The sequence below is a fragment of the Aptenodytes patagonicus genome, chromosome 17 (genome assembly GCF_965638725.1).
Source record: "Aptenodytes patagonicus chromosome 17, bAptPat1.pri.cur, whole genome shotgun sequence".
NCBI classification, from domain to species: Eukaryota; Metazoa; Chordata; class Aves; order Sphenisciformes; family Spheniscidae; genus Aptenodytes; species Aptenodytes patagonicus.
In genome coordinates, this window is record NC_134965.1 from 9,777,396 (window position 1) to 9,798,093 (window position 20,698).

The 20,698-nt window shown below is 39.4% G+C and overlaps 1 protein-coding gene across 1 annotated transcript; it reads left to right on the forward strand.

The window, feature by feature from the left end:
* The first annotated feature begins 83 nt into the window (after positions 1-83).
* Positions 84-19,190, forward strand: GDPD1 (glycerophosphodiester phosphodiesterase domain containing 1). The gene is made up of 10 exons (XM_076354442.1): positions 84-305; positions 4,990-5,032; positions 9,267-9,402; positions 10,090-10,135; positions 11,463-11,581; positions 12,230-12,319; positions 13,391-13,524; positions 14,201-14,260; positions 15,115-15,166; positions 15,743-19,190. Exons 1-10 carry the CDS (start codon positions 170-172, stop codon positions 15,863-15,865), a joined length of 939 nt encoding a protein of 312 aa, XP_076210557.1. The 5' UTR covers positions 84-169; the 3' UTR covers positions 15,866-19,190.
* Positions 19,191-20,698: the final 1,508 nt, after the last annotated feature.

Here is a 20,698-nt window from a genome sequence, read left to right on the forward strand (position 1 = left end):
CCCGGCTCGGGGGCGGAGGGGAGGCGGTGCGGCTGCGCGGCCGCAGTGGCAGCGGCTCCCGCATCGCCGCCGCCTCGCTGGGAGCCGGCAGCGGGCCGGGCCGGGCGAGGGGTGGGACAGGACGGGCGAGGCCGGGCGGAGAGCGGGGTTAGCCGGCGAGAGGTGAAGGATGTCGGCGACGCTGTACCTGCTCTCCACGCTGGGCGGATACGTCCTCACCTCGGCGCTTCTCCTCAAGTGTCCGGGGCTGCTCCACCGGCCCAAGCGGCAGAGCTTCCGCTGCCGGCACATCTCCCACCGCGGCGGTGAGTGAGGGAGTGCGGGGGGGGCTCCCTGCCCGCCGCGACCCCGGGGGGTGCCGCTTCTCGCCTTCGCCTCAGGCGGGCGAAGGCTGCGGCCGCCCGCCGCTTCCTGAGGGCTGCAGCCCTCCCCGGCTCCGGGCGCTGAGGGGGCTCCCGCGGCCCTCCCTGGGGGGCGACGCCTCCCCGCTCCCTCAGGACGCTGCTCTCCCTGACGCCTGGTGCGGGCGGGCGCTGCCAGAGCCCTGTCGGGAGGGTCTTGAGGGGCTCCTGCGCGGTGCCCGTCGCTCGCAGCGGGCTCCCTTTAAACCTTCCTCCCGCAACCTAATTTTAGGTGCCACCTGCTGACCAGTGCTTGATTTCAAAGCTGAATTAATCTCCGAACTTAAAACGCGTCAGCCGAAATCAGCTTGTTTTACGTGGGTTCCGATCGTGATGGTTTCCCTCTCAAACGTATACATTTTTTCTTCCTAATGATTCGGTGTTACGGTATTTCTCTTCCTAATGAGGGAGGCGGCTGGCTGTTGCTTAGATCAGGTACAAAAGATCAATCTTCTTGCCTCTGACTGCCTGTTTGCTTTGCTTTCTGGTTTCAGAAGAAATGCAGTTTGCTGTGACTCTGTTCTTGCTCCCCTTGCTGTTGGAGACAGTTAATGGTTCAGTGCCGTGGCAAACCCGATCCCATTTTGAGAGTCTTGTCCCCTCCATACACCTTGTGCCAAGGCCTTGTGGGTAGGCTGGTTGCTTCTATCTAAAATAGCTAAAAGATGTTTTTAAAGTTTCTTCTACCTTTTCCAAAGCATTGGGAGGAAAAAAAAAATACAGCAAATTGTATTTTCCTGTTCTGTGAGGATCAGTTCTGTGCTTTTCCCTGCTGCCTCATTCAATTCGTGAAAATAGTCCGTCAGTTTTCTAGTAAATATTTTTCCCGAAATTCTGTGGGAGAGATGTCAGATGCTGAGTTTAAACAGTTTTCAATGTCATATCTAGTGCCAGTTTATGCAGTGTTTGATCACAGTTCTAGCCAATGGTCCTTACCTTGAATTATTAAAATACAAAAACTAGAGCTGATCTCTTATAGATTTTTATTAGTTGCATTTCTTTCATTTAGTTTATACAACAGGTTAAGTTTCTTTATAACTATAGTCTTAAGTATAGCATAAAATGCACTTTTTGGTTTGGAATGCGTATATTAGCCGTTTCCTGGTAGGTATGTATTTTCATTCAAGGACCAAAGGTTCTCAATTCTGATTGTTACCTGTTTGTTAATTTGCAAGCTATTAAAAACTTGCAGATTACTTTGTTGGAACTTGGTATGATCTCCTTAATCTTCTTTTGTTCTCACTTCTTTGCAATGACCTTAGTTAAGATATAGAGCCCTAAGCCTAGAATGCAAGTTGCCAGTTGCACTAAGCGCCATTAGAACAACAGGAAAACCTTACTCAATGGGAGGATTATTCATTAGGTATTCAGAGACAAAGTCCACGGTCTTTGAATTGTTCTGTGTCCGTGTGTATACTGTGAAACACACCTATGGTAGAAGTACAGCCCTTAACATCTCGGCAGCTGTTTGCTCATCGGGTACTATGAGACTAAAGATGACTTACTCTTTGCTCTCTGCAGTATTTACCTTGTAACTTAAATTCCTGTGGGACTTAAGTTCTCATCAGGCTTTAGTCATCCTGTAGCTTTAGATGCCGTGTCAGGTTTCCTATTGCATTACTCCTATTAACTTCGGAGATCAAGATAACACTTGTTTGGCTTTTTCCTCTCTGAGATGAAGCCTTGTATGTGAAGTTGTTTTAAGCCTGTGGGTTTTGATTTTGCTTCTTTCTTCATGCAAGGATTTTCTTATCTCAGTTTATAGCTCCTCAGTGGAAGCATCCCCGAATTATTTCTTCACTTCTGCATAATTTTAAAATCGGTCATTTCTGAGATCAATAATTAAGTCTTGGTAGTCTGTCTTAGAGTCCTTTATTAATGCCAGCTGCATGGGCTGGATTGCGGGGTCTTTGAGACAGGGTAGCATGATGATTTTTACAGAATCACAGAATAGTTAAGATTGGAAGGGACCTCTGGAGATCATCTCATCTGACCAGAGCAAGGGGCAACTAGAGCAGGTTGATCAGGACCTTGTCCAGTTAGGTTTTGAATACATCCAAGGACGGAGGCTCCACAACCTCTCCAGGCAGCCTGTTCCACAGTTTGATCACTCTTACAATAAAAAAAGGGGGTTTTCTTATGTTTATAAATTGAATTTCCTGTATTTCAATTTGTTCCCGTTGCCTCTTGTCCTTTCCCTGGGCACCACTGAGAAAAGTCTGGTTCAGTCTTCTTTACTCCCTCCCATCCAGTATTTCTACGTGTTGGTAAGATCCTCCCGAGCCTCTCTTCTCCAGGCTAAACAATTCCAGCACCCTCAGCCTCTAATTGTATGCAAGAATCTCTCACCCCTTAATTTTCACAGCCCTTCTCTGGACTTGTTCCAGTAGATCCATGTCTGTCTTGTACTTTGGAGCCCAGATCTGGACACGGTACTCCAGATATGGTTTCACCAGTGCTGAGTAGAGGGGAACAATCGCCTCCCTTGACCTGCTGGCAACATTCTTCCTAACGCGCTTCTTTGCTTACATTGTCGGGGGGGGAAACCCAAAACAACAGAACTTCTAAGGGTCGCCTCCTTGAGCCGGTGCTTGACATTGACTCCCTCTTGTCCCATGGTGGTGCTTTCAGAGTTAGAGTATGCAATCATAATGTTTGGATGTGGCCATTTTGGCTCACAGGATGCTAAAGTATGCCGGGGAAGGTAATTTTTGCATGGCAGATGCATGTAGTTCACAACGCAAATGGACGATATATGAATCTGGAGGTGCATTTACGTAAATGTCAGAAGCCCTTCAGTCAGCCCAGCCTTTTCATTTTTATGGAGGGAAAATGATTTAGTACATCAAATCACTTGCTTGTCATAGTTCCCTTTTCTGAGTGTGGTTTGTGAAAGCCATGTTGCTGATTTAGAATTCCTGTTTCAGCTGATCTCTCAACTTTTTTCCTCATTTCCCTGAAACGCTGCAGGTCAGGCGTTTCGTTACCAACTGGTTTGACTCGCCATACCTACCTCCCTAACATGTGACTTGTTAGATCAGTCATTTAAAGTGTTACTTTTGGAAATTTCACCCAGGAATGTTAGGATACTGTTGTTTTGTTCACAAATTGAAGACCGACTCAGTTTTTTCCCCCCTCTTTTACCATTCAGGATGTATGGGCTATATTGTCACAGTTGATAAGCTATCCAAAACCTCAATTTTTATTGCAGTCACCTTATAACTAATCATCCAGGTCCTATGCAAGTTTTTCCCATCTGTTAGGCAATCTTCAGAAGTACACGATGAGATTCTCATGCTCTCCTCTATCCCTCGGTCACTTTTGCCACTCAGCCTATCCGTAGTTCTGCAATCAAATGCCATAAAATATTGGTGAATGTCTAATCACAGAAGCTGCTGTGGACTTACTGCATTGGTTTACGTTAAACCATGCAGATTTTGTCATTATGATTCGAAGTCAGTTAAGTCTTTCATTTTGTAAACTTACCAATGCGAGCTAACCTGATAACAACAATTTTAAATTGCTAGTTATGCGTGCATAGAATTGCATTGCTTTAATTAAGTAACTAAACACAGACCTAGATAAGTATGTACTGGTAAGGCCTTGTTAATAGGCAAGGCCTTAATTGAAGCTTTTATAATTGTTGTTTACAAAGTCTGTCATTCATCACTGTCAAAGAGTAGTTAAAATTTGCATAGCTATCCTCATCAGTACATGTGTCTTCCTGAAGTTCTTTTGTTTTTCAGTATATAATATTGCCTATTTTCTGAGGGAGGGAGAAGGCACAACCTTTTCCAGTCCCTAACCAGGCTGATTTTCAAAGATTTTTATGTAGAGAATGATGGCTTAAGAGTTGGCAAGTTTATTCCTGCCTGAGAGAAAATCTGGTTTGCTTGTCCTTTCATTTCTTAACTGGAGTTGATGTGTGTTTCATTCCTTGTGTATGAGACCTCTCTTTGCCAGCAGCATAAACCTTTATTGACAGATTTGTGCTGTTTCAGGAAGTATCCTTACACTGAAAAAGGAGGTTGTCACCTCTTTGAGCATCAACTGGGTTATGCGTTTAGGGAATATCAGCTTTAGAGAGTCTTTTTTTTTTCCTTGTTGGTTTTGGGGTGGGTTGGTTGGTTTGTTTTTTTCCCCTCCTCTTGTCACCTTTCCTCTTACTACTCCTCTAACTCTGAAGTAGACTTTTTGCATATACTGTTCCTGTGCCTGTGGACCATATTGTCATAGCCAAATACAATGCCTTTAAGGAAAAACAGGGCACCCAACCGCTGGTAAAACAAACACTTTGTTTTGTATATTCAAAGTGTTACACAAATCCAACGTAACAGCCTTCTGTTTTTTCCTTTTTTTTTTTTTTTTAATTCTTTTATCTTGAGAAAGTCCTGTCTCTTGGGTCTCCCCAGTAGGTTAGCAGCAACAGGGATTTCTGACTCTAACTGACTCTTAACTTCATACTCATTCCTCCAAATATTTCCTCAAAATATGTACGTTTTAAATTCATTATTTTTTATTTATTTCCACTGGGATTGAGGGGAGGAAAACGGTTTTGTACATGTTTTAGTTTTTGTTATTTTTGTAGGTGCCGGAGAGAACCTGGAAAACACGATGGCAGCCTTTCACCAGTGAGTACAAATGGAACCAATAATGCCTAAATCAGCGGTGTTCTCATTGTCTTTAGTGAGTGAAGCAATCAAGAAAGATAGGACTTCCATCAGCTGTTTGGGGTACAGTGTCCTATTTCTGAAAGTCATCTCTCCTTTGGATGACTTCTGTGGATTGCTAAACGTTACTCCAATTTCAGCAAGAAGGAATTGGGATACCACAAACTATGATTGGTACACAACAACGTGGTAGACTGGCAATTGGAAATAAAACTCCTGAGGCCCGATTCCTCCTGTGCTAGCTAATACAACATGAAACAATACTGCTTCCATGTTTAGTGGCGATTGCTTCCATTAATTTATTTGTCATTATAAAGCTCTTTTTCGTAACTAATATCATACACTGTTTTTTCTAGATACTTTGATGTTTCTCAAAAGGTATTTCAGATCATAGCCTATACCAATCTGCTAATTAGCATACAGGGCTGGATTTCAGGAAGTCTGAATCTGTTGACTGCTATTACGGCTGTAAGCAATTCTCTTAGATATTCCACAGTTTCATGGTATTCAGTTCCCTCCTCTATATAGAAGGTCAATAATTTGTCTCCTAGAATTACTGTGACTGAAATCCTACTGTTCACTAACTTCTAATGCACCATCTGTAAAGCTGTTAAAAATGTTTCTGTTATGCTTTTTCCCTTCATACACGTACTTCATTCGCACAATGTGTGAAAGCCTCTTATCTAGGGATTTAAAATGGAGTGGGTACTGGAAAGGCTTTTAAGCCTCCAGCATTTAAGTAGTGAATTCTAACAAGGTTCTCAAAAGCATTTGAAAAAGAAGCATATCTAAAACTCCAGCTGCCAACGAGCAGTGACCAAATTATGTAGGCTTCTCTTTGTTTTGTTTGGTCTTTTTAATTTGCTTTGTGCTAAGTAGCCTCATCAGTTTGCACATTTCCTTGCAGACTGAGGAGTGCCAGCTTTCCCAACCAAACAGTGCTATTGAAAGTCCTGCAGTATTTTCTATCTCCATGGAAGCTTAGCATAGTTTTGCGGGTTTTTTCCTACTGGCCTGCCTTTTTTCAAGTCTGCTACCACAGTTTCTGGAAAGTGCTGCTTCTTTTTAACCATTTCTTAATTTCCATTTAGTATCATACTGGTTTTATATGTATGGGGCTCTTACAAAGCAAGTTATACCTATTTTTATTTCATTCCCAGAAGTAAGCTGTAGTACTTAGAGTAAGGACTGTGCTAGGAGTCAAATAATGTTTTGTGGTAATACAGACATTTGTCTGACTCTCTTCTGACCATTTTAATTATTTTATGACTATAGTGTAACAAATGCATTAAGGTCCACTTTTTGAACTCATCACCACTGCCAATAGCAAAGTTCAGTTACTTGTTTTGAAGTTGTCTTGGCTGAATAATAAAGGCATGTCGCTTCTGCAGAAAGCAGAGTCAGAGCGATTACTTTGCATTAGGCAGTAGAAAGTCTTCTGGCTTCCTCTGGAGGGGTAAAGGCTTTGTCCTTCCCATCCGCTCATTCCCACCTTCTCCACTGGTAAGCTAGCAAAAGGAATTGGGTAGAAAACTGGTGAACTGCATGGTGAAAAATCAGCTGGATTGGCTCAGATGGCTGGTATGAACTAATAAATTTATAATCCACCAGATTTTTCATGAAGCCAAATAGGGCGTGCCTGCAAGAGCTGTTTCTGCAAGTTTGGACAAGCAGGCGTATTTGACCATTGATATAGTTGAATCCGAAAGAGAATGCTTGTCTGCGACGTAAGACCTACCCCCTTGTTTTTGCTTTGTTGACAGTAACCTAAGTATTGACAAGTAAATAGTTTTATTTATGCTATTTACACTTCAACAGTGATTGGAGAATATTTGATACTGTTGCATGATAATGAAGAAATTATTCTAGTAATATATAAACAAAGTGTATGGAGGGGGGGAAGCCTTATTGGTAATTTCAAGTTCGATACTAGCTTAACTTACAAATATTCTGGAAAGCAATTATGAGCTTTTTGTACCAAAGACAGTATTTTTTTTGTTTGCATGGTAAAATACCCAATAGATTTTTTGGGGCTGTAATCATGTTATACTGTATTTAAATGCTTCTATGATGGTTTTTGATTTTAAAATAATTGATTTTAAGCTAAAAGAGACACTTGCAGAGTCTTAAAGTATTTGGGGATCTGGCATAAAAGATGTCGTAAGAATTTAATTACAAGTTTTATTGTCCCTAATACAGCCATGTACTTCAGCATTCTCTTGACAGGAAGCTGCTAAGTAAACTCTCCAGATATTTTTCTCGTTGTATTTCCTTTTCTTTTATGAACATACTTGGTTTAGAGAGAAAGCTTTAAACACTGTAGTTACAGCAATAAAAGTACGTGGTCAACTTAGTATTTATAAACTCTATACATTGAGCTACATTAGGTCTTGCCTAATGGAATTTAGTTTCCGAGGTAAGGCTTTTCTTACGTATTTCCTGGTATGCCCTTTTACTTGAAAACAGTTGGAGTTAAACACAAGCAAAGAGCGCTCTCGTCCTAATCTGCAAATGTGACTCTGCTTCACAGTTTGAGTTCTGGAGCAGTTGGATCTCAATCCAACACGTTCTTCTGAATCTGGAGAACATCTGGAGTCTTCTCTGGAGCAATGTAGATTTGATGTGTTATTACAGAGCTGCAGAACAAACTGATTTCCAGCTGAAAAAACGCAGCACTTTAAGGAAGCTTATTTAGCAGCAAGCTGCTAGTAAGAGCCTGGCAAATTCTCAAATTTGTTGACAAGGCAAGTTGTTGTTCTCCTTTTTCCGTGCAGCATCAGTCCTGAATTTCTTAAGCAGTAATATTTCTGATAAACTTTGCTGGTTAAATGATAATATGTGGTACTAGATGGGAACGTTTTCTACAAATTTGGCAAATCTCCTGCAGCATATTTGGAGATGCTTTTCCTCAGGAGGAAAAATTAAGCAGAACAGGCTGTGTATCTTCCATGTGTAATAGGATTTTGTTCCTCTCCTAATTCTTAATTAGTGGCACTGGAAAACAGTTAACAAATTGGTTTTAATTTGACAACCCCCCTCTTGATCATTATCCCAGCTGGACCAGAAATTGCGTTAAACACTTATGGGAGTATGTTCTAATTTTTGTTTTGTTTTGTTGTTGCATTTGTGAGTGTTTATGGCACGTCTGTACTTCAGCAGTCAATAAAGCCCTTTTCTTAAGGAAAAAGCTGTTACTGAAGTCACAGAGCTTTGGGTCTGGTATAGGCTGTACTCACAGATGTTGTACGTTTGTTCGTAGGTGGATAAAAAGAATAGCCCGGTGTTTTGAAGGAAGTGTTCAGGCTGGGACTTTTAGCTCTCTGCTGGAGTGATAACTTCTGAGTATCTTTTCTAATGAAATGAGCAATTCACTTCTCGCTGGAATAAAGCTTAGTTTTTCTGTTCTGGTGTGAGGTTCCTTGTACTTACTTTTAATCAATATTATTACTACTTTCTGCTTTCTTTACTCCTCCTATGAGCTAAGCTTCTACAGAGTGGACTTGGGATTGGATTAGAACTTTGCAAAGCAGCAGATTGGAACAGGAAAATCTGTTTTTCTTTGAAAAATATGACTGGGTGGTTTAGTGGTTTATTTTTTTAAATTTAAAATGAAAACTTTTTCATTAAAATAATAATAATTTTTTTTAAATGTAGTTTTGCTAGCCAAAAAGCCAAAAGCCTGAAAGCACCATTGCTGATTTCCTGATCCATCCATTCCTGATTAACTTAAATCAAGTAAAAAAAGGCTTTCACATCCCTGTCGTTTGTTGTTTATGCTTACCACAAGATTGATTACTTTTTTTAAGAGCTCGCTTCTTCCAGCGGTAAGTGTGCTGATACTAATAAACTTCACACTCAAAATTCTGAAACAATACTTTACAAGTAGGTTTCTCAATACTGAGGTGGTAGGCTGCAGTCGACAGGTGTGCTGCTTGATTTGTATGGAAGACGGAGCCAAAGCTCCCAAGTTCAAATCCCATCTCTGATCCACAATACGTTGTTTATTCTTGCATCAGCTTTCCTGCTGCAGCAGTTATTTGCTTCTTGCTTTGCAGCAAGATTGTGAGGATTCATTGCATCATAAAGCATCTAAAGTACCTCCACTGGGATTAGTTTAATTGAATAACGTGTATGTGTTAGGTTTGGACCTGTATGAAATATATGTGTGGTTCAAGGCAGACTTATTTGCTTCCAGTGCGGTTAATATAGGAACAGATATGTTGGAGCTAGATTGTCACCTGACGAAAGATGAGCAAGTGGTTGTGTCCCATGATGAGAACCTGAAGAGATCAACAGGAGTTGATGTCAACATATCCGACCTCAAATACTCTGTAAGTGGGAGAAAAACCGTTAGTGCTAGATGATGTTTAAAAATGTGTTGGTAGAGTGGCTGGGGTGGGCAGGAAGGCTGTGTGCGCGTGTGTGTATGTCTAGTATCCGAAGTAAGGAGGGGATTCATCTTGTCTTACCAAAACAAAAAAGTTCACTAGGTTCCCTGTGTAGTCAAGGGAGAAAAACCAGCACGTTTCCAGAGGGTGATTAACTCTGTCTAATAGCAGGTTGGATGAATAGCTTTCTGGAGGTGGGCCTGTTTTGCCATACTGATGACAAAGGAAGCTTAGTCAACAAGCTCCTTCTCGTATGACCAGCTTTTTAATGTGAAAACCGGTAGATGAATCCCACCTGCATTGACAGTTTTAAAAGCCTGTTTTACAGAACTGTCTTTCCATCTGATATTTAACTGGAATTCTCAGAATTTTCAGACAGGCGTCTGGAAATGTTTTGCCTTACTCAGCGACAGGTAGCACAAGTCTAAGAATGCCAAATAGTTGAAGTATGAATGAACACAGTGCTTCTAAATCACTTTTTGGGTGCAAGAAGATTTAAAAAAAAATTATTTTTGTCTTTGAAGATAACTTACATAGCTTCTGAATTATAAATTTTTTTGTCTTTTTTGAGAAAAGTCATTCTTATATCCCTGCGTTTGAATTAGTGTTCCATTTCCCTTCATTTTCAAGGAACTTCCACCATATCTCTGCAAGTTGGATGTCACATTTCAGAAAGGTAAGTTTTTTTGTCTTGTGCTGTTTCAATTTACAGTACCAGTAACTAATTTTCCACTATCGTAGTGTGGTGATTTCTTATTTTGGCAAAGGGAGCAGAAAAGCGGATTTGCTTCTATCAGTGTCTTGATGAGAGAAGTTTTAAAAGGAGAATATAATCCTAGCTTTAGAAACTAAAATACATTTTTTTCATACCACTTGGCAGTGACTAAGTTTAAGATGCAAGATATCTTTTTCCAAGTAAGCATTTCAATTGTTTGCTTGTCTACTCCTCGCCACTGCTTTCCAGTTCCCTTGTGAGATCTTCAGAGGGTGCTGATTGAAAATTTGTTGTTCCGAAAAACAAAGAGAAGGCAGAAGATAATTTCTTTAGAACTCAAATGCCATTGTGCTGGTACACTCTGGGCTTGAAGTACTACAAGATGTCAGATAATACAGACATTTTCAGAAGGGTGAATGGAAAGAGTAGTAGTTACTGTATGTATGACTTAAAGTTTAGTACCAATATTGCTGCAAGAGAGGAAAACCTAGAAAAAGTTTAACCTGTTTTCTTGTGAAAACCGTGGTTCACGGGACTATAACTTGAATAAAGCATACAGGCTAAAACTGAGAGCACTTCTACCTAGAAAAGGCTACCAGAGATGGTATCAGATGTGTTTGCTTGCTTGAGGGGCTTTGTGACTATCTTGTGTAGCCTTTCCATATTTGAATTGCCCAGCAAGCAAATTTTATGTTAAACATTTCTGTTCAAAATTGCAAAATACTTAAAATGCACCAAGATGAGATCCATGATGTGTTATTTTCACACACATATATCTTTTGTTTATGTACAGTAATACAAAGAGATGGTGAGAGCCTTCAGTTAATTCCCTAGAGCCACAAGCAGTTTCAGAGAATAAAATTTGGGGGGTTTGCCTTCTGTTCCCTTTACTCATTATGCTTCTCCAGTAAATTTTCGTAGAAGGAAAAGTTTTTCTCATTTGGTCATGTTTCATATTAATCTCATTGCATTTGGTATGTGGTAACTGAGCCTGTGTTTCAGGACTTCAACGATGCCTGCACTCTTACTGTTGCTAAATAACAACTGAATTTAATGAAGTTCAAACCTAAATGTGCAGTATGCTCAGGGCATTTTCATTCTGGAAGTGAGCTTGTCATAATTAACTACAACTGAGTGAAGTAATTTTTTTTTTTTTTTTCCAGTTTAAAAGTGTGATAATTCTAGGAACTTTTTTTTTTTTTAAGATAAAAGCTGAGATGTCAGAGCACTTGTTATCTGTGGTGTATTAAAAATGGTCACAGCAGTGACAACTTTCTTGTTTCCCCAGAATGTCACTGCGAGGGAAAAGACAACCGTATTCCACTCCTGAAAGAGGTGTTTGAGGCATTTCCGCAAACTCCTGTCAACATCGACATCAAAGTGAACAACAATGTGTTGATCAAAAAGGTACATGAAAATCTACGCTGAACTGAGACTGAATGTCATGTAATGATGTTGACATTCCAGAAGAAAAGTTTCTTGGAGTTGCTAGCAGCCTGTGACACTAAAATCTGTGTTCTTGGACTGCTTCATCCTTCATGTGTTAGATCTTGCTCCATGTATGAGGTAATACAGAAGACAGGGAAGCGATCTTGTGCAAGATATTTAGCAAACAGCTCTCTACTGACCCTTTATCTTGACATGAAACTGATGCGACGCTGCTAGACACGTTTGGTTTGTACTTCATATGAAGGGTTGTCTCACAGACTGTTGCCTACCAAAGTATCGTAAAAACATGATGTCAGTGTAAAGATGAATCTTCATTACAGAAAAGGAAATCTGCTTTCCATCAGATACTATTTTGCCATCTCGTTTTCTTATATTCTCTGGGGTTTTTTGTAGGTGGAATGGTCTGTCTTTTTATCTGTTGACCTGAACACCTGTTTCTTTCCAGTCAAAGCGGCGCGATCATCTTAAGATGGGAGAGAGTATAGAAGAACTGGCTTTTCTGTAATGACTTCTGTAGTTGAAAAGTAACAAGTAGAGTTTCAGTTAAATAATTCTGCACATAATTTTCAATGATACATGTTAGGGTTCTGCTTTTTTATATTGCAGGTTTCGGAGCTGGTGAGTCAGTATAAGCGAGAGCATTTGACGGTATGGGGGAATGTCAGTTATGAGGTTGTATCAAAGTGTCTTAAGGAGGTAAGAATGGGTCCAGCTAAGCTTCATTCTTGCCTGCTTGTTACTGTGTGGTGACAAACTGTACAGAAAACCACCCTGTAAATCAAGATCTGGCCAGCTATGCCAGACTTTCAGATGTGATGAGAAGTTTTGCACTTAGATTGTGTTCTGCTTGCTACACTGTTACAATAAATCAAGCACAGTTAACACCCATATACTCTGCAATAAGATACTTGAGGAATTAAGCTTAATCATGTTTTATTCTTGTTCTATAAAAATACAGGGTGTTATGATTTTATGCCAGGAACTCTTAGAGCCTGTTTTGCATCTCATTAATCTGGTACAAAAGCATTTTTTTCTAAGGATTGCTTATTGTGTGTTTCTTTTTGTGAAAATAATGGATGTGGCCACTAATTGACACACAGTTACGTTGGTATAAAGCTGTTTTACAGCTATAGATTCTATTCCTTTTTGTGCTGAGGAATTGTACAATTTAGAATTAAATTAAAATTGTGCTTAGTCCGAGGGAGTTATGCACCTGAGTGAAATTGATCTAGTTGAGAGTACAGATATTGTTCTGATTTATCTGTGCAGGACAACACACCATTTCCTACCTGAACAGCAGTTATATTTGTTCATTTTCATAGCATCAATGCCCAAATATTTTCGTTCATAAACCAGCGTCTTTAGAAATGTGTTGTGAAGTGAGTTGATGTGATTCCAAACTGTAACAAGTCCTGTCCTAAAGCACAGCTTGTTCTTTGCAGTAATACTAGTCTAAGACAAAATGCTGCATAGTGTCACGCAGTCTGGAAAGATGATGAAGGCAGGTAACAAAAGCAGTACTGTGACCAGTGAAACTTTACCTTTTCCTGTCCCAATGCCCCTTCAAATTTTGTAAAACTTCTGCTTGGATTACAAGCTACCAGAAAGAGTAATTTTAATTCAGCGGCAGGCATATCATAAACAGTTGGCAGCCTAGTCTTTAGGCTAGTGCTAAACTTCAAACATGTATCGATGAGTACATTTTATTGCAACAGACTCAACAATCTACCAAGATAATTTAGAATCTTTCTTTCCTGGGTCCTGCAGAATGCTGACATTCCAATCATCTTCTGTTTGCAACGTGTCCTCCTGCTTCTTGGCCTGTTCTACACTGGTCTGCTGCCATTCATTCCTTTCAAGGAAGAATTCTTGGAAATTCCCATGCCTTCAATCATCCTCAAGTGAGTTAGAGTCCATCGGTGGGTGCTGCACTGAAATGGTAGTAAAGCGAGTGAATGCTTTGAGCATTGGTTTAGTCGGTATCCTCAGACCGAGGATACTGTTTTGTTAGTTCAGGCACTTTTGTATATTCCTAAGAGAAAGCTATGCAAATCTTTTGCTCCTCTGTATTTAACCTGTCTCTAGCCAGCTCTGAGTTACTCAGTTGTTGGTGTGGGGTGCCTGTGTATATCCATGTTCACTGTTTACAGCATCTCCTGTAAATACCGCCTTCATGCAGCTGCCTTTACAACACAGCTTGTGCTGATGCCATCTAGATAGAAATATGTAGCAGCGCTGTACAAATAACTAATTCTTGCGCTTTCTCCCTCTTTCTTGAGAACAAATTAGTCTGAATAAGGCCAAGCAGCAAGTCAGTAATAGGGTGGATACAAGATTTCACGTGCTCTTTGTTTCTCATACTTTACTCAAAATGCTGCTGAATACCCATCTCTGCTGCTTCTCTTAAATGTAGCACATTTCTCTTGTGTAACCCAATTCTAAGTCACTGTCTTAGTGAAATTACTGCGCTAATTTGAGAAACTGCAAGATTAATCCTTTGTGTTCCTTTTGCAGGAACATCTCAACTAATATTTTAATCCGTGCTCTGGTAATCTTTTGTTTCCTCTTCCTCAACAGGCTGAAAGAACCACAGAAGATGACAAGAAGCCAGAAATTTATTATCTGGCTAGCTGACACGTAAGATTTTAATCTTACTAAATTTGTATTTATATTTTGCAATATAACAGTTGGCTCAAGCAACTAAGACTAGCTATTGCTACAGCTACTTGTTACGTTGTAATTTTTTTCAGTTTCCTCTAGCTTCATTGTCAGTGCAGCATAAATCATATTCAAATCTTACGTAGGTGTTCCTGTATGCTTTTATTTTTCATACGCTGAAACATACTAACAGTGGGCATTATTCCAATTTAGTCTATTTAGTTTCTGTTGTTAAGTGTGTTCAGTTAATTAGCATGCAAGTAGATTCAGAATGCGGCTTTCACGTTTCATGGCATTGTGACTGTTTCATAACGTTGTCAGAGGAGATACTGTTTGGCTTACACACTGCATTTTAAGAATATCTGTGCTTCAGAGGAAACTTAGTCATGTGCTTTCAGAGGTTGAATGTGGTGGCAGTGAGTGTCTTCTGGCTCTTGCTTCTGTGTCTGCCATCTGTTAGTTTGATTTCTTGGGTGGCCAGCAGAGTTTTCATGTCTTCCGGTGTGAAGGATAAAATCTCTTCTGAAAGCAAAGGGATTGATTCATCGGACGTGGTACAGGGTACCTGCACGATGAAGGAGGAATCTGCTGGATTTGATCTTCAGAAGAGTTGATAGAAATATGCATAGCTAATGCAAATTTCTGGGTGTCCGTGTTAACCAGTCTTGAGTTGCTTGAACTAAAAGTTTTCTATAATTAGGTTTCTGATCACTTTCTTGTGGAAAACATTGTATCTAAATGCTCTGTGGAAAACTTATTACAGAACGTCAACAGACATTGAAAATTTCATATATACTTCAAGTTCTTAAATAATATCTTTCTCCTTTCTGCAGATTGCTAATGCGGAAAGCACTTTTTGACCACCTCACTGCTCGGGGCATTCAGGTACAGTGTGGCAAAGCTAAAAGAAATGTGCTTTTAACCTAGTGAGAATTTGAACCTGCCAGGTATGGCCTTAAGATGGGTTCATGTTCTCCCCAGCATGTTCTGTTGTGTTGCTCGGATAATAAGTTGCTTTTTGGTTCCTGAGCAATAGCTTATGCTGTTATATGTGCAGTTCTGTAGTTGCAAAGGAAGAATTGTATGCTTGGAAGAAGACTCTTTAATTTAAATCCCTTTAAGATTCCCCACACACACTTCAAACTTAAGCCTACAAAATCTGCTAACTGCTTACCTATTTTGGGCTTTTGACAAAATAATATTTTGACTCTTGGAAGTATCTGAAGTCTCAGGTAACGAAATGGAGTTGGAGTCGCCACTAGAAAATGCCCCCTTTTGGAGTGCGAGGGGAAAGAAGTTGGATATGTTTGCGTGCATGTCTTTGGCATCACAGTGTAATCATTTATCATTTTAGATGTATGCGGCATCACCTCTCTCACATGAAACAATTCAGGTCAAAAGTCACCTTTTTTTAATTTGAGTATTTCCTGTAATAATTTGTGTCTCTATCCCATCTCATAGGTGTATATTTGGGTCCTGAATGAAGAACAAGAATACAAGAGGGCATTTGATCTGGGAGCAACTGGAGTGATGACAGACTATCCAACAAAACTTAAGGAGTTTTTACACAATTATCCAGCATAAAGAAAGAAAACCAAGGAAGTTCTTGCAGAATAGATTGTGAGCCAAGGATTTTCTTCATTTAAAAAAAAAAATTAAAAATTGAGCAGCATACACAGATCATTTTATTTGAAAGATGTAATTGGATGATCTATTACCTTGCTGTCAAGTTGCTACCTAATGTAAATGTTGTCTATTTATTTTAAAACTTTAATTACATAGTTTACATTTGTAAATAGCTCATTTAGCAACAGTGCACTTCACAAATAGTGATAACTAGGAAGAAAGTTGCTGGATAGGATACCTGTAGATAATAAGCATTATTTTACCTGTCACAAGTGTTCCTAAGCAGATGTCAGTTATTCCAGTTATATTCTAGTGGGCAGAAATGTAAGAATTTCTGAAAGTGTACCCAGTGTGTATGCATTTCTTGTGCTGCTTTTAGTTTTCAGATAACTTTGTAGGGCAAAAAAGAAAAACAATGCACAGGAGAAATAGAAAGCAGAGTCTGTGGCTAGCCAGATAGTTTAGCCAGTAAAGGCGGTCACTTTTTTACCAAAATTAACTCACTTGGTCAGTATAGATATACTCAATTATTCTTACTGATAAGAATGTTGAGCCTGAGTTGCAACTGTATTTAGACCCCTTTCTGATGTGATGGTAATACTGTGACTTATTGGTCAAGGTCTAAATACAGCATTTAAGCCAGGTTCTGGGTTTGGCACTGAGTTCTGCTGCCAGGGTCTAGGTTTGCCCCTGGTTCTGACCTGCTTGTCAGGCTACCATGGCCTGGCAGTAGCTAGCTTTCCAGAAAGGAAGATTGCACTTGTTATAGATTACACTTGTTATAGATTACACTTACTTTGAAATAGTCTTTTCACAAAGGAAGCTGATGTTTTAGAAGTCTTTTGCACATTTGTAGTTCTAACGTCTGTTGGCTTGATGAATGGGAAGTTGTTTTTAGGGTGAGGGACCAAAGAAGACTAAGTTTCATCAGGAGTTTCAGGAACAAATTAAATTGTTCCTATTAAATGAATTCACCCAAAGCAGATTTATATGCATACTTATAAAAGGAGCAAGCACCAATCTAGGATGTGTGTAAATTTTAGTCTTTCCTCTCCACAAAAGTACATTAAGTTTATGTGCATGGACATGGAAGTAACTTCACTGGCAAAAGCCAGGACGCCCCAAGGGTGATGGAATAGGGTTAGATAGGAAGGTATTTCTGGAAGCTTACATGCTCTTCTGTCATTGTGAGCAGGTGTTCTACGTGTGTCAGACAGATTTGAGCCTGCAATGCCTGTGTGTTTTGGTGTTGTCATGTTAATGGTAGGGGGTTTCGGAAGGAATTTGGTTACTGTAGCTTAATTATACACAATGACATATATAAAGCTCAGTCATTTAATCATCAGATACTGCTGGAACAAAACTACTGTTTAGTGATGGTATCTACTTTTTTAAGGAGCTTCATGTGAAAATGATGGATCTTAATAATAGTAGCCAGATGCAAGAGTATATTTACTGCAAGGTGTACTCGCTGTTATAAAAACTTTTAAAGTAATCTTTTTCCCTTGCTAGCTCAGATTTGGAAGGGCTCTTGTTTCACTCCACTGGCTGCTGTGCCATACTTGTAATTGTGGAGCATCTTTGCTATTTCATTATGTCTGTCAGTAGGCTGTCAGTGTTAGAACGTCAAGTCCATCTGGATGGATAATATTTGTTTCTGCATTATAATCCCTTTCTGAGGAATATTTCTACATGGATGAAGTGGAAGAACCTTCTGCATTTACGATTTAAGTGAACATGTGATAATGGTGGCAAATAAGTTAAGGGTGTCCTTCTACATATCTGCCTGGTTAAGATGGCTGTAGATTCAATTTCCTCTTAATTTAATCAGGCTCGTTGAATGGAAGAGAGGAAAAAGTAACTTCCTAACTGTTCACAGGAAAAAGGATGAAATGATTTATTATGTGCTTATAAGCTTCTTGTTTCCCTTTCAGACCAGTTATGTCTGGTCAGATAACTGCTAAGAATCAGTCTAGTCATAGTTCTGCCTGCTTTCTAGTAGTCACAGAATAGTTACAGAATAGGCTCCATACGCAGCTCAGTAGGTAAATGAAAAACTTCCACCCTTTCTGTCTTAATTTGGTTTACTAGCCAGCGTGTAGCTCCCGATAGTTTTTTATGCAGTGTGGTTTTCTTCAATTTTATTGCTATCGAGTTTCCAACACGCACACCTATATTAAGATGCAAATATAATTCTGGTTTTAGACAATACTACCAAATAGCACATGTTAAAACTTTTTTTTTTTAGGCTAGGAAAAGCTAAGTTTTAAAATACCAGTCTTGATTTCTGGACTTGATCTCTCAAGGGACAGGTGATGACTTAGTTTCTCTCTCAAGTTCCCCTCATCACTGCATAAATAAACTATTTTGCTTTATTCTATATTGAATGACAAAACACAGTTATTGAAATGACAAACTTTAATTTTTTAATTTCATTGTAATCTTTTTCCTCTTTAGCAGTGGTGTTGGAAACTTCTGCCTTGAAAGATGCTCAACACATTTTTCAACCACTAGTCTTCCTACATCTGATGTAGCTTTTGACTGTGCTGCTTGTACATGACCTCTCTTTGATAAGTCTGCTAGTTAATATCTGAAATTTGAATGAGTCGAGTTACATGGGAGGGAAGGGGTTCAGTGCCGGAAAAGCTGCTGAATTTATTCAGTCATTTGGGCTTTAGTACAAGAGCTAAAGTTTGATCTCTTGAGACAGATACTGTTGCATGGGTGAGGCTGTGAACCTGAGCACCAGTGCACAGGGCTTAGGCCATGATAACTGTTTGTAACAAAATAATGTGGAATTGAGGTAACTGTAGAATGTTTGTTCTATCAGATCATTGTTTTGAATGTTCCAGAACTTGCTGTGTGATTTTTAAACCACTTGTACAGAAAAGCATTTGTTGATAACTTGCACAGCTGTCCAAGAGGATGTTCAGTTAATCTCTCCCTCCAAGGAGAGATTCTTTTCAGGTACTTTTCACTCTAAATATTGTTTAACACTTATTTTGCAATAGGATTGAGAACACAGTATTTTATGTATGAAGGATGATGCATGTATTCCATGCACTTTTAATTTGCAGAAAGTCTTGTGGACCTCTCTAGCTCCAAATCTATGAAGTGATTTTTTTCTTTTCCTGTAAAGAAAGATTCATGCTCTTGAAATGTGACACATTAAAACATCTTTGCTCATAAAACTAAATACTTACTAATTGTGACTTCTTTGCCTAAAAGTATAATTTCTGAGTTTATGATACTATATTTATAGTGTAGTAAACATTGAACTTTCGATGGTGATCTTTTTATGTGGATAGGGTTGCTGAAAAGAAGGGGGTATCTTACATACTCAGAACTTTTAAGAAATTTTTGGCAACGACATTGGTTTTCTCATATAGTAATCATAGTATCTGCAACTATGCGCAGCTAAATGAGGCCTGCAAAAGAGTTAAGCCTGCCTTCTCCATGTGCAAATAAACTTTTAAGTAAAACTTTCTAAGACAATTCCAATTTGATTTTTCTATTATTTATTTTAAGACAGAAACAGTAGTAGATAAACTTGCTCAACGATAGTAGATAAACATGATCAGAAGCAGTCTCCATATGCGATGCTAGAAGACAGTGTAGAGAATTCTGCTGGTTAACAATGCAGTATGTGCTGTTGCTTCATTGCTTCCAAACAAAGGTCTGTCTGCAGAACAGGCATTGCATGCTTCAAAGCAAGCAGCCCGCCTGTGCACCTGAAAATTCAAATAATCAAAATTTAAGATCGGAGAAGAGTGGGAAGGCATGCAAATTAGATACTAAACTCCTGAAATTTTCCTACATGTTGTTCAGCTTGAAGTAGACAGGTTTGTGTAATGGGGGGGGGGACAAGGATGAAGATCCCAAGTGTCTTAACTATAACAGCATGCCAGGAGAGCCGGTTCTGTGTATATGTTTTTGGCATCGGCATCTTTCAACGTGAAGAACTGGTGAATTCTGTCTACTTGTCTAGGATTGTAGCACCTTTAACTTAAAATGGAGTCTGTAGTTCTGTATGGATGAAAACAGCAAGGTGGAATGAGCCAAGAAATGCTTCTTATTTCAATAATATTTTGAGAACTATTACATATGCTAGTGTTTTGGATAGCCATGCTCAAACGTAACTGTGTAAGCGTGAGAGCTTTGGCCTTTGCTTTGCACTTTCTAATTACTTCATTTTAGAAATCATGATCCTTAATTCCTGAGCACAGTAATGCATGCCTAAATAAATACCAGCTTTTTCGGTTGGGGGACATGTCTTCTTTTTTGAAGTATACTGTTTGGTGTTTAGCCAATTTAATGGTTGATGGCCCAATTCTGGCAGCATTACAAGATTGTATGTGCACGTTTATAATGTTACAGGTCAGGTTTTGAAAACACTGACAAAATCATCTTACGTAGCCTGGTTCTAGACGTCAGCTCTGACCTATAATCTGACTCATCAGTTTAATTACAGAATGTAGCAGTTCAGAGATGTGGAGGATACCGTATCCTGTCTATGTACGTATATCATATCTGAATTGAAGGGGGGAAATGAAAACGTTCGGTTATCTGTGTGTGTAAGATACGGTAGCGGAGGAGCTGCCCCGAGATTGAAATGAGAGCCTTCATTGTAAAAGGGCTCGATTATGCTTTTTTCACTTGGTTAATAGTCGTAGTTTTCTATTTGCTCTTTGCTGAAATGGTAAATAACTGATAATTTAGACTTAATTTAAAAAATGACCTTACTGTGGCCCTTAAATTATCCTGAAATACCTTTCTGTAATGTCTTAAGGA